The sequence below is a fragment of the Magallana gigas genome, chromosome 8 (assembly GCF_963853765.1).
Source record: "Magallana gigas chromosome 8, xbMagGiga1.1, whole genome shotgun sequence".
Classification (NCBI taxonomy): domain Eukaryota; kingdom Metazoa; phylum Mollusca; class Bivalvia; order Ostreida; family Ostreidae; genus Magallana; species Magallana gigas.
Window position 1 is genome coordinate 28,527,155 of NC_088860.1, and position 16,232 is coordinate 28,543,386.

Consider the following 16,232-nt stretch of genomic DNA (forward strand, 5'->3'; position numbering starts at 1 on the left):
TATTATTGTTCTTTGTTTAAAGTTTGAAGTCCATCTGTCAAAGTATATTTAGGAGTTGAACAATGAGGTTTTTTCTAATTTGACCTTGAAATAAATATTTTAGGTCAAGGTCAAAATTTTTGGTAAGGTTCAACTAGGTTATATACCATCTATCTATGATACAAGTTAAAAGTCTGTATGTTGAAGGAGTCTTGTGTTGTGGTCTGGACAATATTTTTTATAAAACGCTAGACCTTGAGGAACAAAAAAGGTCGAGGTCAAAAATTTTGGTCAATCTTGCATGAACAACTAACTCACTGATTTTATGATCAAATGATGCAAACAAAAAAGAGTGATAACTGAATTTGTGTAAGACTACGTAGAAAAGCATATAAACAACAGTGCTGAAGTCTGACCATTCCATTGTGGACATTTTTGTGATATTCGGCTATTTGTGTGATATTGTTAATGTGTGAAATTAAATCAGAGAGCACATACAGAAGACTGTCATAAAAAAGACATCAAGAATGCCTTAAAGATTGCCGTGAATAATTGTAATATGACCAGTGACCTTGCAGGGCTTAATTGTGAACTATATGGCTTGAACTTCGCTCATTGTGAACTTTTGTCCAAGTCCATCTGTGCATGCATGTTGTGATCAAACTGCATTCAAATTTATCAATCTGCAGCAACAAATCATCACCGATTGGTTGAGTACTATTTGTCAAATTTCATTATGGTTTGTTCATCAATTTTGTGTTTATTTCTAAAATTTATAAAATGTGCAAAATTTAAAGTTGATAATTTTAACTTGTGTCCTTTATCTCTAATTTTGCTGCAACTGTTTAAGTTAAACATCTTTGTTAATCACCAGTAGAAGTTATTTGTAAATTGATTAAAAAGCATAGTACATGTATGATCGAGTACCTCATTATTAAATGATACTAAGTGTTTATTAATTGTTTTTATGTTGTAATATCTTAAAGTTGCTATGTTTATCTGTAAGCTTGCGGCAACTGTTTGTCGCTCAGCAAACTCTCTGCAAATTTGACGTTGCATTAAAATTTTGTACAAATTAACGTCATTTTATTAATTAATGGGCCTTATTTTCTGATTTAAGTTGTTAAATATAAAATTATCTGGAATTAATTTAATATCTTCCTAGGTATATCTATTTTTTCCTTATTTTTATATGGTTACTTATATTTTCGTGCATGTTTGAATAGTTTGATTGTTTACAATGTACATATAGTTGTGAGTCATTACGTATTTTGCCATGCATATCCTGCAAAATGTTTAAAAATGCAATGTTGAGGTATGTTATACAACTAATATTTTGGTTGTTGTGAAGGAAACAAGAGAATTTCCTTTCAAGTGTATATAAAAATGTGAAATACGATTTTTCTATCCATTATTTTTTTCTCAGTAAAGCTTTAAATTGCAATTATTACCAACAGATTTTCTATATACTGTAGCTTTTTTAAAGAACTTTCTTATCTGGAAAATTAATTGCAATGCTTATGGTTGCTTGAAGTAAATACTGTTTTCTCTCAAGTGCACATTTGTTGTAAATCCAAGCTAGTCAAATTAGAAACCTTGTACACGTAACATTTTGTTAGCCAGTTTATTTATATGTGTTATGGTATTACAGATTTATTGATTTACACAGTTGTCTGGTGGGTTTTTTTCCCTAAAATTTTCTTAGTTCACAGTTATCAGTGAGTGCATGGAAACAGAATTTTAGACGTTCAATTTTTAAAAACAATGTTACATAATATTTGGAGAATAACATGTCTACAACAAGTAAAAAACAAATGGGTAAACCATATTGGTATGAAATAAGTAAGCTATTTAGATAAGATAAGTATTGCTATTACTTTATTATAGAATATTTTAAAATAAATGAATTTGATTACTTGAAATGAGAATTATTTGGAGTAAATAAATACATGTAACAAGTATTTATATACATTTTAGTAATTGCAAAAAAAAAGTAAATAGTGGGTAATAAATTTGTCTACTACAAGTAATTAAATTACCTATAACAAACCATATTAGATAAACTAATAAAAATTAATGGATGAGATTACTTGAAATGAGAATTATATTGAGTAAATAAACAAGAGGCCCATGGGCAACATCGCTCACCTGAGGAACAATAGGTATGATAAAGTCAGCTTAATGGAGTCATAATACAAACAATCTTGACAATGTACAATAATACATGTAGATCCTGTAAAAATAAAATCCATTTTTCCCCCTGGATATTCTTATGTTTATAATCATTAGTCCATTTTCTAATAGGATGTAACGTGCAAGGGGGTCACTGCCTGTGATCCCCGCAGGCCCGTACCGGAGATAGACTGGGATGGCCCTGATTGCTGCCAATATTTACAAGAGCAGACTTTAATCACCGCTCCTGCACATATATAGGGACTCAACGTTACGCAGGCAGGGATGACAGCACACCTACGCAACTCAACGTTAACGCAAGCAGGGAGTGCCGCACACTGCGCTAGAAAGGCCAGAACACCAGCAGGGATGACCACACACTAGTGCTCCGCCGCAACCACCACCATTACAAGCAGGGATGACCGTATTAATGCGATACAGGGCAGGGATGACTGCATACTCTGTATCGTAGGTTAGAAAACACGAAATTAGATAGAGCAGGGATGTCCACACACTCAATCTATCCCAACCTGTTCAAGTTTAACCCCAAATGTAACTCAATAGACACTGTCCCTATATATGTGCCGGCCTAAAATAATTCATAGTACATGTGTATCTAAAAATTGGAAATCAAAAATTAACAAACTAATCCGTCCTAACCCAAAAATACTTATGCAGAACAACTTAAATACACTGAATATTTATTACTGTATAAAAATAATCATCACAATAAATTAGGAACCGGAGTGAGTTATCTTATCTTAGCACCACGAGGGGTCGCCACAAGATAAAGCGGTCCAACATAAACAGCTGATATGGCATGCCTACACGTTATCAGCATCATAATTATAGTAGATTTTAGACGAGGTACATGTATTAAGAAGACAAAACAAAGGCAATGGCGAAAAATTATGGATCAATGACAATCCCTCAGCTCAAATTAGAATTAGATAAGTTTGGAGCAAAGAAATCGGGACGGAAAAGAGAACTTGTTGAGAGGTAAATATTCACGTTCATACTTCGTCTTGATCTAGCGTGTTTGCATGCGTATTCTATTCATAAACACCTAGATGAGATGAGTGGTGATGTAAATACTCTTTTTAAATTAAGTGTGCTTGTATGAGCGGTCAGAAAACAAACAAGCAGCACAAAAAAACAATGTTTTAGTCTCATTCGAATTTCCTCGCCGATAAACTAGTTTTTACGTTTGCTATCTTTCATTCAAGTTATACTGAGATAATGTGGATTTTATTTAACATATTTAAGAGGTATTTTCTTTGCTGTTTAGAATTAAAATTTGTCATATCTCAAATTTGCATTTACTTAGTGTTTCAAACATTATAATTTACAGACTTGAGGCATATGCGCGTAATGCACATTGCTCTAGAGCAGAACCAGCTGGTCATGATTACACCATGGAATTGCCTGATCCTGATTCCTATCAAGACCTAAATAGCAATAAAAGTTTTCCCGGATCCCCATTGAATGAAATAACAACTTACTTGTCCCAATTCAACAAGAACATTGAATCCAAGGCGAAAAACTTGTATAATGACGAATTTATTAGATACCTCAGGACAACTGAGTACAATTCGCTCTGGTATGTTAGAGGTGCCATAAAAGCAGAAATGTCCAAATCTATTGTGTACATTATAGATATTGAAATCGCTCAAGATGGAAGTGTATCAAAATGCCAATGTGAGTGTGCAGCTGGTATGGGGCCATTTGCACATTGTAAACATGTGTCAACAGCGTTATATGCTTGTGCATGTTTTAAGCAGCACGGCAGTATAAAGACGGAACAAACGTGCACCCAAAGATTACAGACATTCCACAGAGTGAAGCCACATAAAGGTTCTCCGATGAAAGTCGTGAATTTAGATATGCCAGGATGTGATGAAGTCTGTAATTTACCAGAGGGGTTCGATCCAAGGCCAGAGGAATTCCGAAACCATCCAGGATACAAGTCTTGGTTTCAAAATGTATGCTTGTCATTTAAGGGCATAAGTAAAACCCCAATTTATCAAACATTTCCTCCAGCCAATATGACAGGATTTGATATTGACCATGATTTTTTGCAGTATCAAGGAAGTTTTGAATGTCTCCAACAATTGAATGTTACAAAGATTTCGGAAGAAGAAGCCAGGATTCTGAACATGAAAACAGCCGATCAAGCGTTCAGTAATTTGTGGCATGAGGAAAGGTGCAAGCGCATCCATTCATCAGTCTTTGGTAGAATATGCAAGATGACAGAACGAACGAACCCAGAAAAGTTGGGCGAAAGTCTAGTCACTAAGGCTTCGTACATCACCAATCCTGCATGGACAGAAATTTGAAAAAGTGGCAGTAAAAAAATTTGAAGAGATTACTGGACTAACAGTACATCCCACCGGTATATGTGTGAGCCTAGCACACCCTTACTTGGCGTCATCTCCTGATGGGATCATAGACGAGGACACCGTTGTTGAAGTTAAGTGTCCGTATGTTGCTAGAAATAGCATGATTACAAGACAGACAGTTCCATACATCCGTCAAAATGGTACGTTTTCACTGGACACCAATCATGATTACTATTACCAAATTCAAGAACAGTTATTCTGCGCAGAAAAAACAAAAATGTGTGTTCATTGTGTATACTTTTCTTGATATTTTGTTTTTCACAGTTGACAGAAATGACAAATTCATATCAGAGATGTTAAAGAAACTGAATTCCTTTTATGAGAAATGTTTTAAACCTGCACTTTTGGAGAAACGTTATTTCAAGTCATATCAGGAGTACCATCAACTATAACTCTAGTATTAGGAAATTTCAATTTAAAATCTGATGGACAGAAATAATTAACAAGGGATTTGGGTAGCCATATGTCTACTTCTCTCCACTGCTTTGACATAAAAAGAATCCACGTATAGAATACATTTGACACCGTTTTTTCTGAGACATTAAATAATCTGGACAAGTCAAAATTAGTTCTATGTCTACGCAGTTTGATAAGAACGCTCATGATATTTGTAACCTTGTGATAGATGTAGTTCAAACAATATGCGGCTGGACCTAAGGTTCATAATAGACAGTCAGTCAAGGCATTAGTAAACAACGGACGCGACGGTTTGCTATCATAGCGGATATAAGGATTTGCGAATTACTGTGAAATGAAATCGGGTAGAACGTGTGTATGTTAATTCTTACGGTCGGCGGAATATCACCAGTGACCGTTAGATGATGAGGATATTTTGAAAATGGAGGTTTTTAAAGGTAAAACCCCTGTTTACGAGATATCTATACTTACCTGCATCAACTTTTTGCATTTTCCTCGAGCTGCCTACGATCATGCCTGAACTTTTGAGACCACCCCTGTGGTATCATCTAGTGTTTACCCATAATGCACAAGCATACTTCCGTTTCAGTTTTGTGAGGGCCTACACAACTAGGACCCAATGAACAGGGGTGGGTGATGCAGGTAAGTATAGATATCTCGTAAACAGGGGTTTTACCTTTAAAAACCTCCAGTTTACATCAATGTAATAAACGTATTCCATTCTGCTCAAGACGTAAATGTGACTCTCCAATTGAAAAAGCTTGAATTTCACTTACTCTTGATGCTGTTGCCAGAGCCACAAGGAACACTGTCTTCCATGTAAGGTACTTCATATCGCATGAATTCATCGGTTCAAATGGGGAGTCCCACAACTTCCAAAGGACAGTCGGCAAATCCCAATTTGGAAGTAATGGTCGTACATTAGGTTCAGAATTGTATATTCCCTTTATTAACTTTGACAGATCAGTGTTGTTACTGACAGAACTATTACTCCAACCCTTATGCATAGATGCTATCGCCGACCTATAACCCATTAATGTATTTGGCTTACAATTGTGTTCTTCATGCAAATAGATGAAGAAGTCTGCCATATCAGCTACAGTGGCCTCAACTGAATCCTTTTGGTTCTTGGCACACCATTCCTTGTAGATTCAAATTCTAGCATCATACATTTTTCTTGTTGACTGTCTTCGGGAGTTGAAGATAAATGACTTAGCTTTCTCAGAAAATCTATTCTCTGTTCTTTGTTGTTTGAAATTTTCCAAACCGCCAGATGCAGACTTTCTGGACTTGGATGAATGAACTGCCCTCTTCTTTGAGTCAACATGTCTCTTATTATTGGAAGTTCCCTTGGAATGTCGACCAATAGATGTAGTAGGTCTGGAAACCATGACTGTCTTGGTGAAAACTGAGCGATGAGGAGAAGAACACACGACTCCTGTTCCACTTTCCTGAGTACTTTCGGAATTAAAATCTGAGGAGGAAGTGCATACGCAAACATCCCTGTCCAATCTACAGCTAGCGCATCGAACTCCCATGCCAAGGGGTCTGGAAACGGAGAACAAAACACTGTTAGTTTCCGGTTTTCCCTTGTAGCGAATAAATCTATGTTTGGAGTGGAAAAAGACTTGAAAAATCTGCTGAACTATTTCTTGGTTGAGACTCCATTCTGTCATCTTGGGAATTTGTCGCCCTCTGGACAACTGATCTGCTATAACATTCCTTTTCCCTGGAATGTGAGCTGCTTGGGGCTGTACCCCGAGAAGGTGACACCAATGCAGAATCCTCCATGTCATCACGCAAAGGGCTGCAGACTTTGTCCCCCCTTGGCGATTGATGTAAGACACTACTGTTGAATTGTCTGTCCTCAGCAAGACTTGCCTGTGTTTGACATTGTCCCTGAAGTGATGAAGTGCATTCTCCACTGCACTGAGTTCCAACAGATTTATATGTGATGACTGTTCTATCACCGTCCATTTCCCCGACACATGGCGATCCTCTAGGTGGGCTCCCCACCCGTAAGTTGATGCATCTGTCCACAAGGTTAGGTCTGCTCTGAAGCTCAGAATAGACGTCCCTGCCAGAACGTTCCCTCTCTCTATCCACCAGAGAAGATGTGGGATGAGGAAACTGTCGATTTGAATCATATGATCCAGTTCGTCCACATGTGGACGCCACTGGGACAGAAGGCAGAACTGAATGGGACGCATCTTGAGTCTGGCAAGAGGTACCAAATCTATACAGGCTGCCATTAAAGCAAGGACTCTGAAGAATGTACGTGCTGGGATAAAAGATTCCATAACCATGGTAGAAATTGCCCCACGCAGACTGAGAAAACGGTCCAAACTTGGGTAGACCATACCCTGTTGGAGGTTGAATAGTGCTCCAAGATAAGTTATCTGTTGCGTTGGCTGCAGAATTGACTTGGATTGATTTATTACCAGGCCCAAGTCCATCAGCAGAAACAAAGTTCTCCTTAGTTGATGAACTAATGTCATTCGATCTGCATTTTTGAGAAGCCAATCGTCCAGTACATATAAATGGAAATCTGTTGACTTCTTAGATGTGCACCTATTGCCCCCATTAATTTCGTAAACACTCTTGGGGCTGTTGCTAGACCAAAGGGCATTGACCTGAATTGATAATGGATATTGTCTATGCAAAACCTGAGGTATTTCCTGTCTTTTGGATAAATTGGAACATGTAGATATGCATCCTTTAGATCTATTGATGCCACCCAGTCTCCTACATTCAGGGCCTGTATTATTGACATTAGAGATTTCATCTTGAAATGTTGATTTTGGAGAAATATATTTAACGGTTTCAAATTGAGAATCGGACGGTAACCTCCGTCTCGTTTTGGAACAACAAAAAAGGTGCTGTAAAACCCCTGACCTTCCTGGGTCTTGGAAACAATCTCTATAGCATGCTTTCCTAATAAACTTTCTATTTCTTCTAAAATACATTGTCTTTGGACGACATCTTGTACATTTGTTATTCTTACTCCTGTATTTGGAGGATGTTTTATGAACACAAGTTTGAGTTCTTCCTGGACTATTTTTAAAATCCAATCGTCGGATGTAATTTTCATCCACTCCCTGTGGTACAAAATGATCTGACAGCCTACTTTGGCTGTTTTCTGCAACTCGAGTCGAGTCTCTAATTGATCCGTCAAAATTACTTTGGGGGGCGAAACCCCAAACGATCTTGTGCAGAGCCACGAGTTTGACCTCTGAAGGAACCTTTTGAATTGAAATTTCTTCCTCTTCCTATAGTAGTCCTTTCATTCTTTTCTGCAGCAAACTTTCCCTTCTTTGCAAAGGATGACTGCTGTTCCTTCTGTTCCGGGGTGCCCACTGAATCATCTCTCTTTCTTTTCCTTGCAGAACTGAGGGCTGAACCATCTCTCTGCTTTGAACCCCTCAGGTGCTGTGTTTCTTTAGCATCGCGCATACTTTCTGCACTTGCGTGAAGAATATCAAAATACTTCCCACAAAAGAGCTTAGGATTCAGAGTTGTCTGTACAAGTAGTTTGTTTTCAGTTGCTTTGTTTTTAAGAGCCAAATCCTCAATGTGAATGGCTCTGCGGGCTGCAACTGCACCCACTAATATGCGGGAAGTAACATCAGCCATTGACTTGAACACCTGCATGAGTGCTTGTGGGGCCTCTGTTGTGTCCCCATCGGATACAACGTTATCAACGTAGGACGTAATTAGAGAGGCATATGTCAACTCTCTAAGAAGAAGTCGAGATCCTTGATCTATCTTCCATAACTCATTGTTGCGTGAATGCAACATAGGGTTGCGGAAACGGTAAGAATTTTTTTTTCCTTTTTTCCCTGTTGTAGAACTGCTGTCCTCAATGTTGTCATCAAGGCGCAGCTTTGGGCAGTACTTGTCAAAGTCGGAGGAAGTGACTGTATTTTTCATCATCTGATGCTTTTTAAGTCCGAATTGCACCTTTTTGCTGGAATTCTTCATCAACATCTGTTAATGTGTTCAAAATGTACCCATCCATAGGCAAATACTGTTGTGGGGTAGATGATTTTGTCCCAATCAAACGATTTGACATGTATGATTTGAAGTCTCGGCTCTGAGTTTCAGAGGCATCAAGTGAGTTGATGTTCAGTTCTGTAGACACTTTTTTAACAAAATTTTTCCAGTCTACCATGCATGAACCATTAGAGTCTGTGTCATGTGTATGTACTGAACCCAAGACAGAGTTATCAAACTCTGAACAATTGACCTCGTGAACATCAATAACATCAAGTGAATTGCTTGAGACTTGATCAGTTTCACCTCTGTGGCTTACTAGATCATCGTCATCTGATTCTCAGCTGGAGCGTTGATCATCTGACGGTCAAAATCTATCGAACCTGTTACACGCCCTGTCTGAAGGAACGTCAGACGTAATAGCAATAGTCGGTTGTTTATTCGAATCCTGGACCAACTCTTTAATTCTAGCGTCAATCAACCTTTACATGCAATTCTCTTGATATTGCTGCCATTGGGCTTCGTAATTTCCCAACATGAAAGGCGGAAAATTACCTACTTGAGGTGGGACTGAACCCTGTGTCAAGTCGCCGCCATTTTGACTCGTTTCTGTCGGAGAAAGATTTTCTGATGCAGCTACGTTTCCCGCAGAGGAAACTTGACTATCAGAACGATTGTCACTATTCCCCACAGAGGGAACTTCTGGATTTGGCAATGTAGCAGACTTTCTCTCCGCTTCAGATTTCTTTCGCTTGATCATCTTTCTGATCAACGTCTGTTTTTCCTCTGACCACTTACTGCAAACTTCGCATGGAAACGCTTCGTTGCAAACTCTGTGTCTATAGCACTATGAGTGGTCATCCAAAACGGTCATTTCTCTATTACATTTTACGCAAATTTTAAATGAATCAGACATTTTAAGACTGCAGACTTAAGAAAATTTAATCGAAGAAAAGCATGCGGCTTTTCTTCTCGAATGCCCGAACAAAACTGAAACGGAAGTATGCTTGTGCATTATGGGTAAACACTAGATGATACCACAGGGGTGGTCTCAAAAGTTCAGGCATGATCGTAGGCAGCTCGAGGAAAATGCAAAAAGTTGATGCAGGTAGGTATAGATATTGATGTAAACTGAACTTTGCACAAAATTAAATTCGTGAATTCTTTGTTGAGCTGAGAAAATTATGTGATCTGTTTTCAATTACTTTCTTAAATTTTGGTTTGTTTCTTCATATAACAAAACAAATGTTGACTGTGTTTTCGGGCAACATTGATTATATGAGCCCCCTTTGGACGAAAATATTGCCCTCCGCTTCGCGTCCCGCAATATTTCGTCCCTCGGGGGCTAATATAATCAATGTTGCCCTCATCCCCAGTCAATATTTGTATAATATTACAGTATCATAATACACAATACTATACATAACGATATCATGATACAATATCATAACATAAAATATAAAAAAAAAAATGATACAATATCATTAATCGTATCATATAACTTTTTATAATATTAAATATGATATTATATTGTATCATATTAAACAATATTGTTTCATACCATACAATACTATATCATAGGAGTCATTATATATCATTTATCAACAAACACATCTATCTATTGAGCAGGTTTGAGTGAGGTAGGAGATTTCTTTAGCATTCTTGACAATGGAGATCAGGCTCTGCATCTGAAGCAACCTCTGCGTTTCATTTATAATATAGTTAAATGAACTATGCAAGCTATCATCTATAAAAATGTGTGACCTGTTCCAAAAAAATAAACCTCATCCAGCATCCAAAACCTATGGCTCAGATTCAGCATTCAAGCCTGTCAGGTGCATCAGTATACATAAGAAGCATCTCCATTCAAGTTTGGTGAAGTTCAGACCAGTAATAACTAAGATATCATCATCAGAGGGCACTAGCAATTAAAACTTTAACCTGCTCCAGCATCCACAACCTATGGCTCAGATTCAACATCCATGCCTGTCAGGTGCATCTGTATCATAAGACACACCATACATTCAAGTTTGGTGAAGTTAGGACCTGTAATAACTAAGATATATTTTTTAGCATCCCTGATAATGGAGATCAAGCTCTGCATCTGAAGCTTCCTCTGTGATTCATTCATATTACAGTTTAATCAACTATGCCAGTTTGAAATAGTACTATTATCTATTAAACATGTGACCTGTTCCAAAAAACTTAACCATATCCAGCATCTGAAACCTATGGCTCAGACTCAGCATTCAAGCCTGTCAGGTGCATCAGTATCATAAGACGCACCATCAATGGAAGTCTGGTGAAGTTAAGACAAGTAGTAACTAAGATATAATCATCAGAGGGCACCTGTTTCAAAAACTTTAACCAGCTCTAAAAACCTTAACCTCCTCCAGCATCCGAAACCTATGGCTCAGATTCAGCATTCAAGCCTGTCTGGTGCAGACGCACCATCCATGGAAGTCTGGTGAAGTTAGGACAAGTAGTAACTAAGATATAATCATCAGATAGCACCTGCAACAAAAACTTTAACCAGCTCTAAAAACCTTAACCTCCTTCAGCATCTGTAACCTATAGGTGGCAGGGGACAATTTTTTTGATACAATTCATTGTAGCCAAGGGATGCATGTCTTCGGAACTCTGTAGCTAGAATTTCCTCAGTTCCCATTCAGCACAAATACCTTTAATTCACTCTTTATAAGGCCAATCACCAATTTCTGAAGAAAATTACTAATCAAAACCTGTAAAATTCTCTACATACTGGTTTTTATGAGATTTTGACCCTTTCATATTTTGCTAATTTTTCATGATTTTTCAGCTTTTTAGACCTCCCCCAGCTAATTCCCTGCAGAGGGTTGACCTTCCTTACCGCGTGAATGTTGCACTATCACATGTCAGAAACTTACCGGTGTATAGTTTACAATGTCCCATCCACCTACTTTTCGTGTTCTTTTACCTCCCGTCTGTAACTTGCAATTTCACTGTGTAAAGTCAGCACAACAGTCATAGCCGCAGGTTTCGCATTTTACTTCTGATTCTCATGTACCTAACATAAGGGGCCTACATATTGCATATCAATTTCAACAACAGACATCCCTCTAACTAATGATAATCATTAAAAATCATTTCATGAATTTTAGCAACACTCATAAGCCTTCAAGTACAGCAACTCTCAATTTTACAAAAATATTGACAGGTACTTTATTCGAAACTGTCCCTTGCTACCATAGCTCAGATTCAGCACCCAAGCCTGCCTGGTGCATCAGTATCATAAGACACACCTTCAATGCAATTTTGGTGAAGTACGGACCAGCAGTAACTTAGATATTGCTATCAAAGGGCACCTGCAACAACTAGAACTGTCCTAATGGGACTAATACCCCCGCTAGGCTAATTTCAAATGGGACAAATAATTGAATTGAATAATAAAGGTTTGGAACACATACCAAAAAAAAATTCTAGAATTGTAAAAAAAAAAAAAAATTAGTTATAATAACAAAGAAAAATTAAAATCAAAATTGTCAGAATTTCACTGTAAATACATATCTATAACAGTCATACATTTACAAATGTATGTATTTGATGATATATTTTTTTAATTTAATTGATTTAAAGAAAAACCAACAAAATGACAATAACCCCTCCCTTTGCAGTGAATAGAAATACCAGTAGCCAAGCAATGCTCTTCTGCTGATAAAACTTTCAATATTTTTCCAATAAGAGTCTTGACAGATGTAATTAGTTGTTTCAAATTTTCCTCACTTTCTCCTATGGCACAGTGGAACTCCATATCAGAAAATTGATCCCATAGGACTATGATTTTCTTTGATGAACTTGTTAAATTCAATAAACTCCCAAAACATTACCATAATTACCATACTATGTAAAAATATGTAAAAAAAAAAAAGAGAAAATTTAATATTACAAACAATTTTAAAATTGCCAAAACACTACAATCACATCAGTAATTTTGAATTTCATTTAAATTAATGCCCAATAGGGTCACTTCATCAATTTACTTGACAAATAAATTTAAACAACCTCTAAAAATAGTTTAACTTCTTAAATTAATCATTATATTATTTATTTCCTTATAATGATAGACCTTTTGGTTTACATGAAACAGTTTTAAAATAGCCCCAAAACCATCACCCACTTTACAGATTATCAATTTCCCCTAAACACATGCTCCATCTGAACCATGGCTCAGATAATGGCTCCCTTGGGACAAATGAATTCAGCCACACTTGTCTTTGATGTTCTTATTAGCTCCTAAGAATTTATCATTGACAAACAAAAACTTTGCATTGTCAGTTGATAGAATACTTATAAAAAATAAAAAAAAATTTATTAATTAAGACATAAAGACAAAAAACTTCATCTGGATGTATTTATATAAATATATTTTAGAGTGTTTTCTATTAATTAATTAATAAAATCTGTAAGGATTACCTCCCTTACTTTTCAACATTAGTGTACAATATATAGAATAAGGAAAATGAAAACTGTCATAAAATCATTAAATCTTGTCTGATCTTAAAAAAAATTGCAGGTGCACATCTTCAGATGGTGTTCAACATATGTACAAATTTTCAAACTGTTCCATGGAGTAATAAAAAATTCTATAGGGGGGACAAAGTTGCGTCTACAGACAGACGGACAGACGGACAGACGGACGGACAGACAGACGGACAGGGTGAAACCAATATACCCCCCTAAACTTCGTTTGCGGGGGTATAAAAACTTTAACCTGCTCCAAAAACCTTAACCTCCTCCAGCATCCGAAACCTATAGCTCAGATTCAGCACTCAAGCCTGTCTGGTGCATCAGTATCATAAGAAACACCATCCATGCAAGTTTGGTGAAGTACAGACCTGCAGTAACTTAAGCCCCTTTCACAATTGGCGTACGAGCAGAAGCGACTGAATATTCGTGCAACTGATAAAATTAGATATGAATCGTAAACTGTTGTCGAAATAATCGCATTTCAAAAAGGGTATTCGTACGAAATTCGCACAATCTAAGCGAGCGTTGTGCGATGTAATCGCATTAAATCTTGCGATATATCTTGCGTCTTTATGCGACTGTTGTACACTGAAAGCAACAGTTGAAAGATAATGCGATAGGATCGCGCGAAAGACCAGCTGATTGGACAATTGAACGTGCGACAATGCGATTGGACGTTGGATCATGCGTTCCATGGTACGAATGCTCGTGTGAGTCAGAGGGGGTATATATACCGCCAATTTTCGACGCTCTTCAGTAGACATAGTTGAAAGGGAGACAACAAGAGGCCCAAGAAGAAACAGAGATGCAGCAGTATTTATTATTATACCTCAGTATGATTATTCTATTATATTTTTTGGTCTAGAAAGTCACGTGACAGGGCGATTTCATAGGAATGAAAAAGTCAATATGAGCACATGATGTAGACAAGTATGATTAAATCAAAAATATTTAATATTTATGATTCTCTATATATCACAAAACCAACTTCACTATCTATAATTCGAAATTATGAAAGAAAAATGAGAGTAACAGAGAAAATCAAACAATTTTTAGAAATCAACATATTTTGTATACAGTGCTGCTATCCTGAAAGTTGACAAGGATAGGATAGGATAGGATGCAGGATGCACGATACAGGATAGAAATATAAAAGTTAAGTTCTATCCTATACTATCCTATCCTATCCTGCATCCTGTAGCCAATCAGATTTGAGTATAAATTTCAGAGTTATTTTGCGAAACGAAAATTGGCTAAACAATGTATTTTCAATGTCAATTTGATACGTTTTACAAGTTAAACCATTTAAGAATAATTATTATATCAAGAACGCAGTGCATAACATTAATGCGCGCTAAAATGTTGGCGCTACATCTTTGTCAATTCGTACGCAAGTACGGAGTTACTGCGAGAATTCGTTGCAACATTTGACAACGTCAGAAATAGATTTCTGTATTTACTTCATTTAAAGTCTGCAAATCAATAAAAGCTTGAATTTATAAACGACTAATTTGGCATTTTAAAAGATAAACATGTATACAAGAAACAGACATTGCTTCACGTTTCATATAATTTCTTCGATGCCCAATAACAGGGACGCATATTTCTGTCCGATGTTAACCTGAACATATCAAATTAAAAAATATTAGCTAGCTTTAAATGCTTAAGAATTTATACTTTAAAAATAACTCCGAGTGGTTTTACTATAAACGATATAAACTTCCTAAAGGAATTATTTATTTTCAGATCGTGTTTACATTTATCGCCGAACGAATCGCTCGAATAATGAGAATTACGCTCAGTTATATGTGATAGGAAAATAATTTGATAAAAATATGTGACTAAACAGTTCCTCAATAAGTGCATCGAAGTTATTTATATGTTTTTTATGCATAAATATAATTAAATCAAAAATCTAATTTAATTTTATCGTAGCACGGGTAAGTAAGTTATCCCGCTCGATGAATATTCGGTTTTAAGATTTAATTATTCATTTTGAGTACTACATTAATTGATAAAATCATTTTATTTTTAAATTTCGTTTCATTTAACTTTCATTCCTATATTTTGAAAGTATGGGATAGGATAGGATAGGATAGGATAGAGCTTATTTGCAGGATAGGATGCGGGATACAGGATATAGGATAGGATAGGATAGTTTTGTCAACTTTCACGATAGCAGCACTGTAATCATATGTTGTTCGTTTATTGCATTAATGTTCAGGGAATATGAAGATTTATTCCCCCAGAAAAAACTAATTTCCCGCAGGCGATGCCATAGGGAAATATGATTTTTCTTGGAGAAATAAATCTTCATATTTCCCTCACCATAATGCAATAAATTTATATTGTTGAATTGTGGTCTGAAAAAGAGATGCTTATACAGGATATATATACAGGTGCCAAAGCATAGTATATTACTGATAAGTCGTGCCATGATAGTAAAACGTTGCAAGATAACACGAGACATGTTGAGCAACAGTCTCATGGTCGCACAATAGACGCATTAACAACTGCGAATCATCTTACGACCTTTAAAAATCGTGCATCACACTTGCGAGTACACAAAATGTTGTAAAACATTCGTACCATTGTTCGTGCATTGCACTGCGATGATTTGGATCGCATTCGGTCGCGTCTGAATAGTGTGCATGTCCACTATTTTTAGGAGACTTGATGCGAGCACTAAAATGCATGCAACAAATGCGAGAGCTCGTGCAACGTATGCGAGAGCTAGTGCAACGTGTGAGAGAGCTCGTGAGAATC

The 16,232-nt window shown here is 36.7% G+C and overlaps 2 protein-coding genes across 12 annotated transcripts in view; one reads left to right on the forward strand and one right to left on the reverse strand.

Annotated features, from left to right (window-relative positions):
• The window catches only part of LOC105343840 (growth hormone-regulated TBC protein 1-A), a 199,671-nt gene that overhangs the window by 119,084 nt on the left and 64,355 nt on the right, over positions 1-16,232 (reverse strand). The gene's annotated exons all lie outside the window — the stretch shown is intronic.
• Positions 2,884-5,147, forward strand: LOC105327838 (uncharacterized). Its single transcript, XM_011428481.4, has 2 exons — positions 2,884-3,150; positions 3,503-5,147. The coding sequence occupies exons 1-2, from the start codon at positions 3,050-3,052 to the stop codon at positions 4,485-4,487; spliced, it is 1,086 nt and encodes a 361-aa protein (XP_011426783.3). The 5' UTR covers positions 2,884-3,049; the 3' UTR covers positions 4,488-5,147.